The 15429-nt window shown below is 48.0% G+C and overlaps 1 protein-coding gene and 1 pseudogene across 1 annotated transcript; one reads left to right on the top strand and one right to left on the bottom strand.

The window, feature by feature from the left end:
* The first annotated feature begins 506 nt into the window (after window positions 1-506).
* On the top strand, window positions 507-6354 carry LOC119354470 (LRR receptor-like serine/threonine-protein kinase GHR1). The gene is made up of 4 exons (XM_037621196.1): window positions 507-766; window positions 1156-2455; window positions 3824-5374; window positions 5509-6354. The coding sequence occupies exons 2-4, from the start codon at window positions 1384-1386 to the stop codon at window positions 6090-6092; spliced, it is 3207 nt and encodes a 1068-aa protein (XP_037477093.1). The 5' UTR covers window positions 507-766; window positions 1156-1383; the 3' UTR covers window positions 6093-6354.
* A 344-nt stretch (window positions 6355-6698) lies between these two features.
* LOC119359350 lies at window positions 6699-8944 on the bottom strand (annotated as a pseudogene).
* Between the last annotated feature and the right edge of the window lie 6485 nt (window positions 8945-15429).

The following is a 15429-nucleotide window of genomic DNA, read 5'->3' as shown; positions in this document are numbered from 1 at the left end:
AAGAACTACCTGAGATCTACAATGTCGCAAGAGATGTTAAATGGCCATACAACTTTATGCATTGAGAAAAAAATTGCTTGACGAAATTGATATTGATACTATTATTAGCAATTTTGCATCTCATAATGCTAGGAGAAAATTTTGAAGGTAATACGTAATACATTATATGATATGCACAATCATTTAGGACACACTTAATTATTCTCTTTGATACAAATTATACCCACGTATGATGATTATCAATTAGACATTTATATTAAGGGCCCCAAAGGGCCTGGGATTGTAGTTTCGCCCCGGGCCCCCGAAATCTCAGAACCGGCCCCGTGGACAACTGCCCTATTATAGGCCTGTTGGAGATGCGCCAAAATATGACACATAAACACCCCCAAGGCCCCAACGCTCACGAAGTAAACCTCTTGTAAGGACCATAACGCAAAAGACACAATAAAGTGGCGCAAGCAGAAAAACAAAAAACTCTTGGTTGCGCGGCCAAACACAGAGAAAAGACACCCCCATTCCCCACTGCCCCTCCTCCGCCCCACTCTCCTCTTCCCTCTTCTCGGCAGCCGCTCTCCCACCCCCGGCTGCTAGGGTTAGGGTTCCGCATTTGCCCTCTCACCCACGGCCCCCGCTCAGCCCCACGGCATTGCGTTGCCTTGCCTTGCCTCTCCTGCAACCCAGCTCAGCCCAATCAGCCCAATCATCCCCGGAGGCGCCCTGCGTGCCGGTGCCGGCGCTTTGCTTCCGAGTTCTTGTCATTTGCGCGGTAAGGAGATGCATACGCAGCTGCTGCCAGTTGTTTTCTCCGCCGCCGCCCTGCATTTCGAGGATTGGTTTCTCACTTTCTTGGAGGGAGGGGTAATGACTTTCTGCTGCTTTTGAGCTGTGTTGTGTTCATGGCTGAAGCTCTGGTGGGTGGATGCGTTTAGTGGGCGGGGCTCGGCACTTTTTAGTCCTCTTCTACCTGCGTTATTGGAGGTTAAAAGCTGTGGGTTTTTATTAACTGTCCTTGTGTTCTTTCTTTGACAGTTAAGTGTTACACCTAGGTTCTTAGTTTTCCTATTATTACCTGGATGCTCAAAGATTTGGCTCTTAAATTAGTGCGCCGTGAAAGCAGGACCTGTGGTTAACTTGCCATTTCTGTGTCCATTTCAGGTTCCAAGGAGTTCATTTGTTGCTTTTCCGTGAGCGTGGGCTGCTGTCTGGCGCAGATCAAGCTGAAAGGGACAAGTGCTAGCTGTGTCTACTAGTACCTGTGGAGTCCTGTGTGATAGTAGGTACAGTCACAAGCTCAGCCCATATTTCGCCCCGGGAAATGCCTCAGGTGCTGCGTTCTTGAGGCCTGCTAGCTTCCAGTCTTTCCCGTGAAGGAGCGTCAATCCGATGGGGTTTGTTGGCAGATTTTTGTTTTTGCTCTTGCTGGTGGTCACCACCCCTGCCTTGGGCCAACTGCCGTCGCAGGACATCCTCGCGCTCCTGGCCTTCAAGAAGGGAATCACTCATGACCCTGCCGGTTTCGTCACAGACTCCTGGAATGACGAGTCAATTGACTTCAATGGCTGCCCGGCCTCCTGGAACGGTGTCGTGTGCAATGGCGCCAGCGTGGCTGGAGTTGTGCTTGACGGCCATCGGATCTCCGGTGTTGCCGATCTCTCCGTGTTTGCCAACCTGACCATGCTTGTCAAGCTCTCCATGGCCAATAACAATCTCTCCGGGAGCCTCCCTAGCAATGTGGCCAGTCTCAAGAGCTTGAAGTTCCTCGACATCTCCAACAACCGGTTCTCGGGTCCAATCCCTGATGATATTGGCAGTCTCCGGAGCCTGCAGAACATGTCGCTTGCCGGGAACAACTTCTCAGGCCCATTGCCTGACTCCATTGACGGGCTCGCGTCGCTTCAGTCGCTGGATGTGAGCGGCAATGCTCTGTCTGGCCCATTGCCGGCGGCTCTGAAAGGTCTTCGGAGCATGGTTGCTCTGAACCTCTCATATAATGCCTTCACAAAGGGCATTCCTGCTGGGCTTGGCCTCCTTGTGAACCTCCAGTCTGTGGATCTGAGCTGGAATCAATTGGATGGTGGTGTCGATTGGAAATTCTTGATTGAGTCAACTGTTACTCATGTTGACTTCAGTGGAAACTTGCTCACCAGCACCACCCCCAAAGAACTCAAGTTTCTCGCAGACATTTCAGAGACAGTTGTATATCTGAACCTTAGCAACAACAAGTTGACTGGGTCACTGATAGATGGAGTTGAGCTCTCAACTTTTGGGAGGTTGAAGGTGCTTGATCTGAGTAGTAATGAGCTGTCTGGAGACCTCCCAGGATTCAATTATGTTTATGATCTTGAAGTTTTGCGCCTTGCAAACAATGGATTCACTGGGTTTGTACCTAGTGGACTTCTAAAGGGAGATTCTCTGGTGTTGAACCAACTGGACCTTAGTGCAAATAACCTGACAGGTATAAGCTCTAATTCAGAATTTATGTTTTTGATCCCCTTGCTATTTCATTTTATGCATGACATGCAATGCTCATTCTGATTATATTGGAAGTCTGATCCATCTATTTACAGCTCTTTGGGTTTTTATCTCGCACCTGGTTTCTTTCTTTATTTATGTCAGCTGATTTTTTTTTAAAAAAGGGCAACCTGGTGCATGTAGCTCCCGCTTGCGCAGGGTCCAGGGAAGGGTCCGACCACTTTGGGTCTATAGTACGCAGCCTTTCCCTACATTTCTGTAAGAGGCTGTTTCCAGGACTTGAACCCATGACCTCATGGTCACAAGGCAGCAGCTTTACCACTGCGCCAAGGCTCCCCTTCTTATGTCAGCTGATTTTGTTATGACAAACATGATCTTAGCTGGTGATTACTGGAAACAAGTTGATCTCTCACTGGTCAGTGGTTGACTTAGTATGGTACCAGTTTGTCAATTCTATATATCAAATTGTCTGTTCAGAATCACATTTCTATGCGCAAATGGATGTACATATTGCTGTCTACTGTGGCATTGCCTACAAACTAAATCGATTTCCTCCTTTGCAACTACTTGATTGGGGATTGCTCGCATGATAAAGTTTGGGCGTGCAGAGTCAAGTTGTTACAGAGATATATATCCCATTAGCATAGTTGGGAGTTGATGATATGGCATAACACTACAGATGATATGGAGAAGTTATGTGAGTGAAATTAAGTATGCTATGCATTTCATGCATCTCACCAAACCTATTAGATTGCTGATAATTATGTGCATATTTTTGACATGATGAGAAGCAGGTTGGTTAGGATATATATCCTGAAGGAGAAGTGAAGGGGGATGACCCAACAAACCAAACGATTTTGTTTAAATAAACTGCAATATGCATTTCTGTTGTCAGTACATATTGCATGAGAGTAGCAGTTCATGTGTATTACCATTAGTAATCTTCTGCTGGGTTAATTTCCTATCAGATGCCATGCTTCATTCACCTTTCTTGGTAGATCATTTACCACTGTAAGGCAGAGTGGCCTACAGTATGCAGGACAGCGCTAGGCCATGTGTTGTTGGCTAGCCCTATGCAGTACAGAGCTAAGCTATGGTTGTGTCGTACAGTTCCATTTCATAATTATGGCACTGGCATCTGATGCTTCACAGATGCGTCTGATGTAAAATTATCTTTCCTTTTCTCAGCATTAGAAAAATGTGGAAAATCCATGTGTAAATGCATGCATAATTATCTGCAGTTTTACTTTTGTAGCATGGCATTGTCTACGATGATAATCTGTCAGTATCTGCCCATCAGTTTCTAAGTGTTAGTTTTTTCCTACTAACTGTAGTTCTCTGTGCTGTGCAGGTCATATCAATATGATCACATCAACTACCTTGCAGATCCTTAATTTGTCCTCAAATGCTCTTTTTGGGGATCTACCATTGCTTGCTGGGAGCTGCACTGTGTTAGATCTATCAAATAACCAGTTTCGAGGAAATTTATCAGTTTTTACCAAATGGAGCAATGACTTGGAATATGTTGACCTCAGCCAGAACAATCTAACTGGGAGTATGCCTGATGTGAGCTCACAATTCCTTCGCCTAAACTACCTGAACCTTTCTCATAATTCTCTAGCTGATACCATACCTGAAGCTGTTGTTTTGTATCCCAAACTTACTGTCCTTGACCTCAGCTCCAATCAGTTTAGCGGTCCTATTCCTGCTAATCTACTCTCTTCCTCCATGCTGCATGAGCTCTACATCCAGGATAACATGCTTACTGGTGGCGTGTCGTTCCCAGGATCCTCGTCCAAAAATTTGAGTCTTGAAGTGCTTGATATTTCTGGAAACCATTTTAGTGGCAGCCTCCCTGATGATGTAGTATCCTTGTCTGGCCTCCGTGTCCTTGACATATCCTCAAACAACTTCTCCGGAGCTTTACCAGCCACTGTCACTAAGCTTGCAGCACTTACTGCACTTGACATATCAACGAACCAGTTCACGGGGCCACTGCCAGACGCACTTCCGGATACTCTTCAGTCCCTCAATGCCTCTTATAATGACCTATCTGGTGTCGTGCCTGTGAACTTGAGAAAGTTCCCAGAATCTTCTTTCCATCCTGGGAACTCGAGATTAGAGTATCCTGCTAGCTCATCTGGATCCGGCAATTCCCACTCTGGTTCAGCAGGTGGCAAATCACTCAGCACAGGTGCTAAAATAGGACTTGTAGCAGCTAGCATTGTTCTTCTTGTCATCCTTATCCTTATTGCTATTGTATGCCACTACAAGCGGATCTCACGGCAGTTCCCTAGCTCAGAGAAGGTCTCTGACAAGAACCTCCACAGGGCTACTAAAGACATTGAGAGCATGAAAAGAAAGGACAACAAAGGTAGTTCGGAGGTGTCGGCGGATGATCTTGGTGCTCCTCGAAAGGGCTCCACATCTGAAGCACCGAGCCAAGAAGAGAAGTTGTCAGGTGTGGGGGCATTTTCACCATCCAAGGGGAGCCGCTTCTCTTGGTCACCGGATTCTGGAGAGGCGTATGGACAGGAAGGCCTAGCACGGCTGGACGTCAGGTCACCTGACAGGTTAGCAGGGGAGCTGCACTTCCTGGATGAGACCATCACGCTCACACCGGAGGAGCTGTCAAGGGCGCCAGCTGAAGTGCTTGGGAGGAGCAGCCACGGAACTTCGTACAGGGCAACGTTGGAGAATGGTGTATTCTTGACAGTGAAGTGGCTGAGAGAAGGTGTTGCGAGGCCCAAGAAAGAGTTCACCAAGGAGGCCAAGAAATTTGCAAACATCCGGCATCCCAATGTAGTTGGCTTGCGTGGATACTACTGGGGTCCAACACCACATGAGAAACTCATCCTGTCAGACTATGTTTCGCCCGGAAGTCTGGCTAGCTTTTTGTACGGTAAGACTGTAATGCTCTCAGTTCATTGATTTCCAATTTCTGCAGATGCATTAATAATCTGATAAAGAACCTCCTCATTCTATAAACTTATTGAGTCATTAACTCAACCTTCCTGTGTGTATGTTACTGAGCAGATCGGCCGGGGAGGAGAGGCCCTCCACTGACCTGGGCGCAGCGGCTCAAGATCGCGGTTGATGTGGCACGTGGCCTGAATTACCTCCATTTCGACCGTGCAATGCCTCATGGGAACCTCAAGGCCACCAACATCTTGCTGGACGGCCTTGACCTGAATGCCCGTGTCGCGGACTACTGCCTGCACCGCCTGATGACCCAGGCCGGCGTTGTCGAGCAGATTGTCGACCTGGGGGTGCTGGGCTACCGTGCCCCGGAGCTGGCGGCATCCAAGAAGCCATCCCCCTCGTTCAAGTCTGACGTCTACGCCTTTGGTGTTGCGCTGCTTGAGCTCCTGACTGGCCGATGCGCGGGCGACGTCATCACGGGGTCTGAAGGTGGCGTCGACCTGACCGACTGGGTGCAGCTGCGGGTGGCGGAAGGCCAAGAATCGGAGTGCTTTGACCCGGCCATGGCTTCGGACTCGGAGAACCCGCAGGGGGTGAAGGGCATGAAGGAGGTGCTGGGCATTGCGTTGAGATGCATCCGACCGGTCTCCGAAAGGCCTGGGATCAAGTCTGTGTACGAGGATCTTTCATCAATCTAGCTAGCCACCATCATTCTGTAGCTTTAGAGTTGGATGCTCATGTGCTGTTAGTTTGTGCCTCAAACTCTAGTGTTTCTGTAGGTGTGTGGCATCAACTTGATGCCTGCAAGTTCAGATGGCAATGTCTCATTGGTTGCCTAGTGCCGCCGTGTTGTACTTACATTGTTTATTATGGAATCTGCTTTTGCAAGTAGATTAGCCAACTTTAGGGGAGTGCCCTCACCTGTCTTTTGAAATACGAAGTTCTTCTGTAGTTTACTCCTGTCAGGTGTACTGATCCGCACGTCACTTCTGTAGTTTCATATAGAGATTCATGCAGCAACCTGCACATTGATTTGACAGCAGTGCTTATCAAATCTAGAAAGCTAAACAAGCAAAGACACTATTTAATTTCATTACTTTATTTCGTGGAAGAAAAGGCAAATTTCTTTTAGAAGGGGATGAATCTGTAGCCAACTTGTGTTCACTGAATTGGAGGGAAACCGTTTTCAAAAGAAGAAAGGCTCACGCCATAAGTAAGATTCAGTGAAAAACGTTACCCTCCAATCACAGCTGTCCATGCTTCATAATATCAACTAGTCAAGTCTACAAAATTCTTCTCCAAGTATTGCAGGTGCTCAGATTCATCACAAAACCAAACCTCATTCGTAGATAAGGATACCAAACGGTAAGCCAACACATCTTTTTCTCAGCCAAGCCTTCAGGGCGCATAAAATGAGTTGTATTCTAGTGTTACTTTGAGACGACTGCAATATGACAATCCTATCACTTGGCTTTCTCTTATAGCTTCTCTTGCAGGTTCTAACAAGCACCACAAACGGCACATACACTACTAACCAAGGAAACAGTCAATAACTACCACGCTACACCAAATACCAGCTCAACATAGTCATCTGGCCACTCCAAAACAAAAAGAAGGACTCCATGTTCCTCTAATCCAGATCTTTGCTAGTATCCGTGCAAGCCTTCCCACGAATGCACCATTACAACGGCACACAGAGAGAAACCAAGAAATAGTAAAATGTTACTCTGCTACTCCAAATACCAGCTCAGCCTAGTCATATCTGTCATCTCAGTTCTACACAAGACCAATCTAGATCTTTCCCAGTATAAACAGAAGCCCTCCCATGAGGCCAGCAGCGGCACACACTTTTGCAACCTTCTTCACCTTCTCCATGTTCTCTACCTCCTCCACCCTCTCCATGCTCTCTACCTCCTCCACCTCCTCCGCATGCTTCAGGATGGATATTTGCAATTCATGATACTCCCTTCCAAAATAGACACAAAGAGATATACATGTTTGGATCAACACGAGTTATCAAAACTAACAGTAGTAAATTGCTTCTTACGCCAAAGAGAACAGATTGTTATAATCCCTTTACCTCAAAGCATTGATATAGTCATCTCCATCCTTCCATAACATTTTCATCTGTTCGTCAATCAAGCGACCCTTAGACTCATGGATGGCCCAATCTTTGTCATAGTCATCCTCCAATCTGCGGTATATTGGCAAGAAGTTTCCTAAGGCCATCCAGTCTTACCCTAAACATAGAATTAGCAACCCTAGAGTCATGCAGCGCTTTCTTTATCATTTCCCTACGCTCCTTAATATTCTTTTCCATGTTGTCCAGTGGCTTCTTACTGTCCTTGAGATCCTTCAGTTTATCCAGCAACGACTTTGTACTTTGAACAGCAGTGCAGCGGCGTGGTTCACCCTGCATTTTAATCGACTTCAGTAAAAAAAAGTAGATGATACATCAATGTCAAATGTAAACCATTCAAATCATGTTAACAAAAAGAACACACTTAATCAATATCAACTTCATATTTCTGCATTTATAGGAAATCAGACAGCTACATTTGGATTAAAGTGATTCCTCAGGTGTAGGTATTTCTCTGCTTGGCCTTTGAAGGAAGGCAATACAAACGACAATATCCCGGGAACATGACGTGGGCAGTGTCCATTGCACTGGCGTCGAGCGAAACCGATCACATGGCGCTCTGGCTCTGCTGTAAATTATTGACGCGACATGTTTGGAGAGTGCTCTCGCTGAATCATGCTGCCTCCAGTTGAAGCAAAATTACAGAGAATCCGTACGGCCCCATAGCTACACTGAAGGTACATACTTGCCAACTGACGTTGCTGCCTGAGCTATGCATTGAATCATGGAAGGCAAGAAATTCAAGGGTTTTCGACAGTCAGTCCAGCGTGGGCATCAGGTTGCAGATAAAAGAAATGAAATCAAGGCAGTCTCGAACAAGCAGAGGGACAGAGACAGGGCTTGGATTGACATATCTCCCAACCTCTAAATGTTGGGGGATAAAGCAAGCAAATAAAAATTTCCACCCCCAACTCCTTCTAACCTCTCCGAGCTCGGGAAAGCGACCAGCAATTTCGGTGGATTTGGGAGGTCGGAGCCCTTTACTTTTCTAGCTGACTATATGCAGATCATTACCTTTGGAATTGGAGGAGCCCTCCTTGGCGTAACCTCCCTCAGAAGGGGAGGCGGCAGGGGCGCGTGGCACACGGCTGAGGGTCTGGCGGCGGCCTGGAGAGGGGAGCGAAGTCAGCGCGTCCAGTCGAGGCGAGGGCCCAAGGGAAATCAAGCAGCGAAACCATCTTACCTTGGAGTACGGCGCGGGGAATAGACAGCGCAGCATCGAAGATGGCGGCAGAACTGCGTGCCGGCGGAGCAGGGGGCGGAGGGCCGCGGCCATGATCGCCGCCGCGTGGAGGCGCCTGTCACGCCTGCACCTTCGATACACAGTTCTGAAACTATGTTTGGAGAAGGGCTGCTTGGTTGCCACCCTGACCAAATTTTGCCTCGAGACCTGCCGAAGGTGTGTTTGGTTGGAGGCCTGAAGCTCGGCCTTCATCACCATCTGCGAAGCCTTTCTTCAGGCCCGGCCACATTAAATCAAGCAAGGATTAGCGCCATTTGCGCGCTTTAAGTCATTCATCACGTGTCGTGCTTTGGGCATTTTTTTTGATTTTTTTATTTTTTCGCATGCATTTTCGGTTTTTAAAACGGTTTTCCATCGGTTTTCCTTAGCTTTTCGATCAAAAAAGATGTAATTTTTTTTGCACGAAAAAACGCGTTTTTTTTCTTTCGTGAGAGTCACGGTTTTGCTTTCGCGAGAGTCACGGCCGTGCCTCTCGAAAACGAAAAAAACACGTTTTTTGTTTTTTTTCTTTCGTGAAAGTTACGGTTTTGCTTCCACGAGAGGCACATGTGTGTTTTCGCGAGAGTCACGGCCATGCCTGTCGAAAACGAAAAAAGCGTTTTTAACTTTTTTCTCTTTCGCGAGAGTCACAGTTTTGCTTCCGCGAGAGTCACGTCCGTGTCTCTCGGAAACAAAAAAACACGTGTTTTTTCTTCCGCGAGAGTCACGGTTTTACTTTCGCGAGAGTCACGACCGTGCCTCTCGGAAACGAAAAAACGCGTTTTCTGTTTTTTTTTCTTTCGTGAGAGTCATGTGCTTCCGCGAGAGGCACGATTGTGCTTTCGCGAGAGTCACGACCGTGCCTCCTCGGAAACGAAAAAAACATGTTCTTTTTTTTCTCCTTCCGCGAGAGGCACGAGCGTGCCTCTTTCGGAAAGGGAAAAAACTCGTGCTCCCGGTTCGGTTTTTTCGTCTGATTTTTTTCGGTTGTTTTTTTTTTCGTGAAAAAAGTTCGTAAGAACCTATCAACATGGATCTAGTTTTGAAGATCTCAATGCGAGGAATCCAACAGTGAAAGCGGTTCGAGATTTGGACGCACGGTTTGAGAGATAAAACGTTTTGAATAAACAAATCTACGAAAAAAGGGAAAACTCTCATGTTGCAACAAGTGGCGCGCTGCATGTGCGCCACTTGTCGCAACCAGGGGGAGTTGGAGTGATCTTTGAAACGAGTACCCCCTCAACTAGTGATTTCGGGCTAAAGGTGTTCAACAAAGTCCAAGATTGTTGACGGCCAACAGGCGGACTGCGGGGCGGGGGTGGGGGTGGGGGGGTTTGGGTGGGCATGGTCAGCAAGCTCCCCGGGGTTGAGTGGCCAGACGGTACTTTCATAGAAACCGTCAAGATCTGGCAGAAGAAGTGGTTCTACATCACGAAACCGCGAGGTGCGGCTTAGGCGGAGATCCCCGCCTTCCGATCCAGATCCCCACTAGGCTGGTCTCATGGACCAAGAAAGGCCTAGACTAGGGGTCCACCATAGAGGTGGAGTCGCTTCAGAGCCGGATATCCAAGATGATGAAGAAGAAGGTCGAGTTACCCAACGTAATTCAGATCATGCTTCACTGACGACTCCTGCCCTATCAAGACCGGGCCGTCCCCATGTGGTCCTACAAGCCCAAATGCCCTGTCACCGTGCTCCGCTACTACCACACCTCCCATGACAAGTTGTGGAAGGTGATGTTCAAGCCTCAAACAGACTGGCCAGCCACGGAGGACATCGGCCTAGATGCCGTGACGCCTCCTCGGGAGGTATGACAAACTTTACCATTATGTTCGGATATTCCTTTTTTGACGAAGTACTTATTTCTTCCTTCTCCTTCGCACAGAGATGGCTGAAGAAAGCTATGTAGATCGATAGCTCAGCCCGCTGCCTGAGGGCCCCAGGATGGTCCTGCTGACAGAAATGTTGGCCGTGGTGCCGTACAAGGCACCACAGAAGAAGGAGAAGAAAAATGGTGAAAAGAGGGAGGCCCGAGAGAGCCTCCACCCTAGAGGACTCCCGGACACTAAATCCGGGGAAACCCAAGCCCCCTCCGCTCATGATGGAGAGCAGGGAGAGGAGGGGAAGGATAGTGACTCTTCCCAAACAACGAAGAGGGTGGCGTCATATGACGCTGAGGAGGATCAGCCTCCTCCTGCTCCGAAGAGGTAGTGCATGGCCAAGATGGCCCTGTCTGATGACATCTCGAACTCCGCCGAGGAGTCTGGGGCTTCCGAAGAGATTCCCCAAAGGAACCCCAGGGTCAAGCCTCCCGCCTAGAGGTACGTATCTAAAGACATTCCAGTGTATCCATACTAAGTTCATCACTAGCCATATGCATGTGTTTAATATCACATCCCTCCTCGCGATTTCCCCACCGATCGGGTCTCAGAGGGGGATTCTCCACCAGCCGAGCTAGCGGAGAGCGGGACCGCGTCACGGACCACGCCTCCTCTGGTCGTCAAGGATACTAGGAAGGAGTTGTCCCAGAAGACCCCTGCGGGGCCAATCACTAGGGGCGGGGGTGATGATGTAAGTGCAGCTAGTGCCCCTTAGTGATTTTGGTGTATTGAAGACTTATAGGTTAAGGGACTAATGCGTTTGTGAGTGTACACATGTCTATAAGTCTATGAGGAGTTTAATATTTACAGAGAAAGTCGACCCCTACAAATGAGGTTCTTCGACTGAAGACTTTGTATTTCTGAAGACTTTCTGAAGAGTTTGAAAGTGAAGAAATTGGTGTGACCTTGAAGACTTGGTATTCATTCGAGGAACATGAAGCATGAAGACTATTGTTTTCGTAGTTTTATTTTCTCTTTTTTGAGTCATAGGAAACACCGTACTATTAAAGGGGGTCGAGGAAATACTAAGAAAAAATTTCTAAGTGATGCTCAACTCAAAATCCTTGTAACACCCCGGATATGATTTTCCCAATATGTATTCCAACTCTTGCCGTTTCCGGCCTTAAGTATTTTATTTTCTCGGGTTCAGGTTTTTGTCTCCGTGTGTTGTTCTCATTGTCATGCATCTCATATCATGTCATCATGTGCATTGCATTTGCATACGTGTTCATCTCATGCATTCGAGCATTTTCCCCGTTGTCCGTTTTGCATTCCGGCGCTTCGTTCTCCTCCGGTGGTCATTTGTACCTTTCTTTCATGTGTGGGGATTAAACATTTCCGGATTGGACCGAGACTTGCCAAGCGGCCTTGGTTTACTACCGATAGACCGCCTGTCAAGTTTCGTATCATTTGGACTTCGTTTGATACTCCAACGGTTAACCGAGGGACCGAAAAAGCCTCGTGTGTGTTGTAGCCCAACACCCTTCCATTTTGGCCCACAACCCACCAAACCCTCTCCATCATCTAGAGCGTTCGATCACGATCGCGTCGCTGAAAACCGCACCTCATTTGGACTCTCCTAACTCCCTCTATGCCTATATAAAGGTCTCTCCCCGAAATTTCGGATGAAACCCTAGATCCATCCCTCTCCTCGCGCGCCGGACAAAAGCATCGCCGTCGGACATGTCCGTTTCTACCTCCGCCGCCGCCCGCAGCCTATCCTAAGGCGACACGTGGCCTGCCACTGCCTCCCACCGCCGCAGCCCGCCCGGCCCGAGGCCGGCCCCCGCGGCCCGAAGAGGCGCGCCGCCCCGCGCCTTCGCCCCGCCGCCGCCTTCCTCAACGCCGGCGCACCCCGCCGCCGCATGCAGGTCGCCGACCGCCTCCGCTGCCCGCCAGCTCGCCGGCCGGCGCCAAAACGCCGCCTCGTCGCCTCCTCGCACCGGCAGACGCCGCCCGCGCCGCCCGCGGCCACCTCGGCGTCTGTGCCCGCCGCGCCGCCTCCTCGCCGCCCCTCGTCGCCGGGAAGCGCCGCCCTGGCCGGACTCTTCTTCTCCGGCGACCTCGACCCCGTCTCCGGCGATCCTCGTTCCGCGCGTGAACAGTAGATCCAGATCCGGATTTGTCTCGGGTTGACTTTCCGTCCCTAACCCTAATTTTTTTGCCTATGTTCGTCGTGCCATAACTCCTCATCCGTAGCTTCATTTTGGGCATATAGCATATCAAAATGTTCGTCTCAGAGAGCACATCATTTCATCTCATTGCATCATTTTCATTTGAGTTCATCTTGATGCCCGAAATGCTGTTAGAAGACTGCTATTTGAGTTAATTGTCAGATCTGCTGCTCCACTTAGCTATTTGTCATTTTTGCCATGATTAATGTGTGCATGATATGCCCTGGTTCTCTACATATGTTTTGTTAAGGGTTTTGCCATCTTTCCAGAGGTGCGACCCATGTATTTTTGTGATGTGTGTGGTGACTAGCACAAGCTTGCAAAGTGAGGCACTTGGTAATGCTGATTTCAGGGACTTAGCATTTCCACTAAGTCCTTGAGCTGTTTATTTCATATGGCTATATGTTCATGTTGTTTTCTAGTGATCCGTGCCTCTTTTGAGGATGATCAGTAAGGATGTTTTGTTAATCTTGTAGTGCTTTATCCATCCATGTTTTTGTTTGCAATTATGGAGCACCCTAGCTTGAGTCAATCGAGCTCTACTTTTGCTATTTCGTGAATCTGGGCAGATTGTCTACTTGTTAGCGATTTTGCCGAGGATGTTGTAGTTGATCCGTGCATGCTATGTTATTGTTCTTGCCATTTCTAGCTTGTATTTTGTGTATTCTTGATGGGTGTATGCTTAGCTTGTCATGACTTGCTCTGTAGTGAGTGCATCGAGCTCGTAAACATGCCTACTTGATATCTGTTTTCAGCATGCTCCAGTTTTCACTAAGTCTGTGATCTGATTATGTTTTTGCCATGTTCACATGCTCGCAAATGTATTTTATGATCCCTTTTGGCTCAAGGTCACTAAGGCACTTTTGATAAGCTCTTTGAGTAGCTCCATGCCATGCTTTACTTTGCCATGTTCAGGTCCTGTAGCATATAGTTTTGTTGCTCCGAAGTGTGCTACCTGATTTGAAATTCCAGACAAGTGTTAATTTCACTAAGTCTGAGATCTGTTTGTCATATGCATTTTTGCCATGCTTGTTTGAACCTGTTAATGGATGAATTGGCCGTAGCTCCGTGCTAGACTTTTGTTAAGCATCATGTATGGATTCCTGCCATGTGTTTTTATGCCATGTTTGGGTGCTGTAGCATGTTCATCTTGTTGCATTTAGATGGCTACTTGCTGTAAATCGTAGAACGTGGTCATATTTGAATTGCTTGCCATTTCCAAACCGTAACTCCGATTCCGGTGATCTTTATATCGTTTTCAGGCGATTTCATATCATCTTTCCAGTGGCACACTTGGTTTTCCAAGTTGAGGCCAGGTTCTTGCATTCCTTGTCAAATCTTGCATATGCATTCCGCATCGCATCCCGCATAGCATACCATCCTTGCATCATATTGTTTGAGCTTTGCACGTGGTTGATTGTGTTCCGTTTGCTTGTTTGTCTTGTTTGGGTAGAGCCGGGAGACGAGTTCGCTAACGAGGAGCCCGTTGAGTTTTCTTTCGAGGATCCAATCAACTCTGACAACTTTGCAGGCAAGATGATCATACCCTCGAAATCACTACTATCTTTGCTTTGCTAGATGCTCGCTCTTTTGCTATGCCATGCTACGATGCCTACCACTTGCTTTCAAGCCTCCCAAATTGCCATGTCAAACCTCTAACCCACCATGTCCAAGCAAACCGTTGATTGGCTATGTTACCGCTTTGCTCAGCCTCTCTCATAGCGTTGCTAGTTGCAGGTGAAGATTAGAGGCCGTTCCTTGTTGGAACATTATTTACTTGTTGGGATATCATTATATTGCCATGTTATCTTAATGCATCTATATACTTGGTAAAGGGTGGAAGGCTCGGCCTCTCGCCTAGTGTTTTGTTCCACTCTTGCCGCCCTAGTTTTCCGTCATATCGGTGTTATGTTCCCGGATTTTGCGTTCCTTACGCGGTTGGGTTATAATGGGAACCCCTTGACAGTCCGCCTTGAATAAAACTCCTCCAGCAATGCCCAACCTTGGTTTTACCATTTGCCACCTAGCCTTTTCCCTTGGGTTTCACGGACTCAAGGGTCATCTTATTTTAAACCCCCCCGGGCCAGTGCTCCTCTGAGCGTTGGTCCAACCTAGAGCATCGTGCGGGGCCGTCCCTTGGCAACTTGGGTTACGTTGGCTCCCGTACGCTTAGCTTATCCGGTGTGCCCTGAGAACGAGATATGTGCAGCTCCTATCGGGATTTGTCGGCACAGCGGGTGGTGTTGCTGGACTTGTTTTACCATTGTCGGAGTTGTCTTGAAGAACCGGGATACCGAGTCTGATCGGAACGTCTCGGGAGGAGGTCTATTCCTTCGTTGGCCGCGAGAGCTTGTCATGGGCTAAGTTGGGACTCCCCTGCAGGGATTTGAACTTTCGAAAGCCGTGCCCGCGGTTATGGGCAGATGGGAATTTGTTAATGTCCGGTTGTAGATAACTTGAACCTTAACTTAATTAAAATGAATCAACAGTGTGAGTTACCGTGATGATCTATTCTCGGCGGAGTTCGGGAAGTGAACACGGTGTTGGAGTAATGCTTGCGTAGGTTGTTCTCTAGTTTCTCGCTCGTGCTTTGCCTCCTCTTCTCGCTCTCTTTTGCGA

The sequence above is a fragment of the Triticum dicoccoides genome, chromosome 2A (assembly GCF_002162155.2).
Source record: "Triticum dicoccoides isolate Atlit2015 ecotype Zavitan chromosome 2A, WEW_v2.0, whole genome shotgun sequence".
NCBI lineage: Eukaryota > Viridiplantae > Streptophyta > Magnoliopsida > Poales > Poaceae > Triticum > Triticum dicoccoides.
This window is presented reverse-complemented; position numbering and strand designations above follow the sequence as displayed.

Bases quoted from the DNA above. Each gene is read 5' to 3' on its own strand.
- LOC119354470 (XM_037621196.1), top strand. From the start codon at position 1,384: ATGGGGTTTGTTGGCAGATTTTTGTTTTTGCTCTTGCTGGTGGTCACC. The intron at 2,456-3,823 runs GTATAAGCTCTA...TGTGCTGTGCAG, and splicing joins TAGTGCAAATAACCTGACAG to GTCATATCAATATGATCACA. The intron at 5,375-5,508 runs GTAAGACTGTAA...GTTACTGAGCAG, and splicing joins TCTGGCTAGCTTTTTGTACG to ATCGGCCGGGGAGGAGAGGC.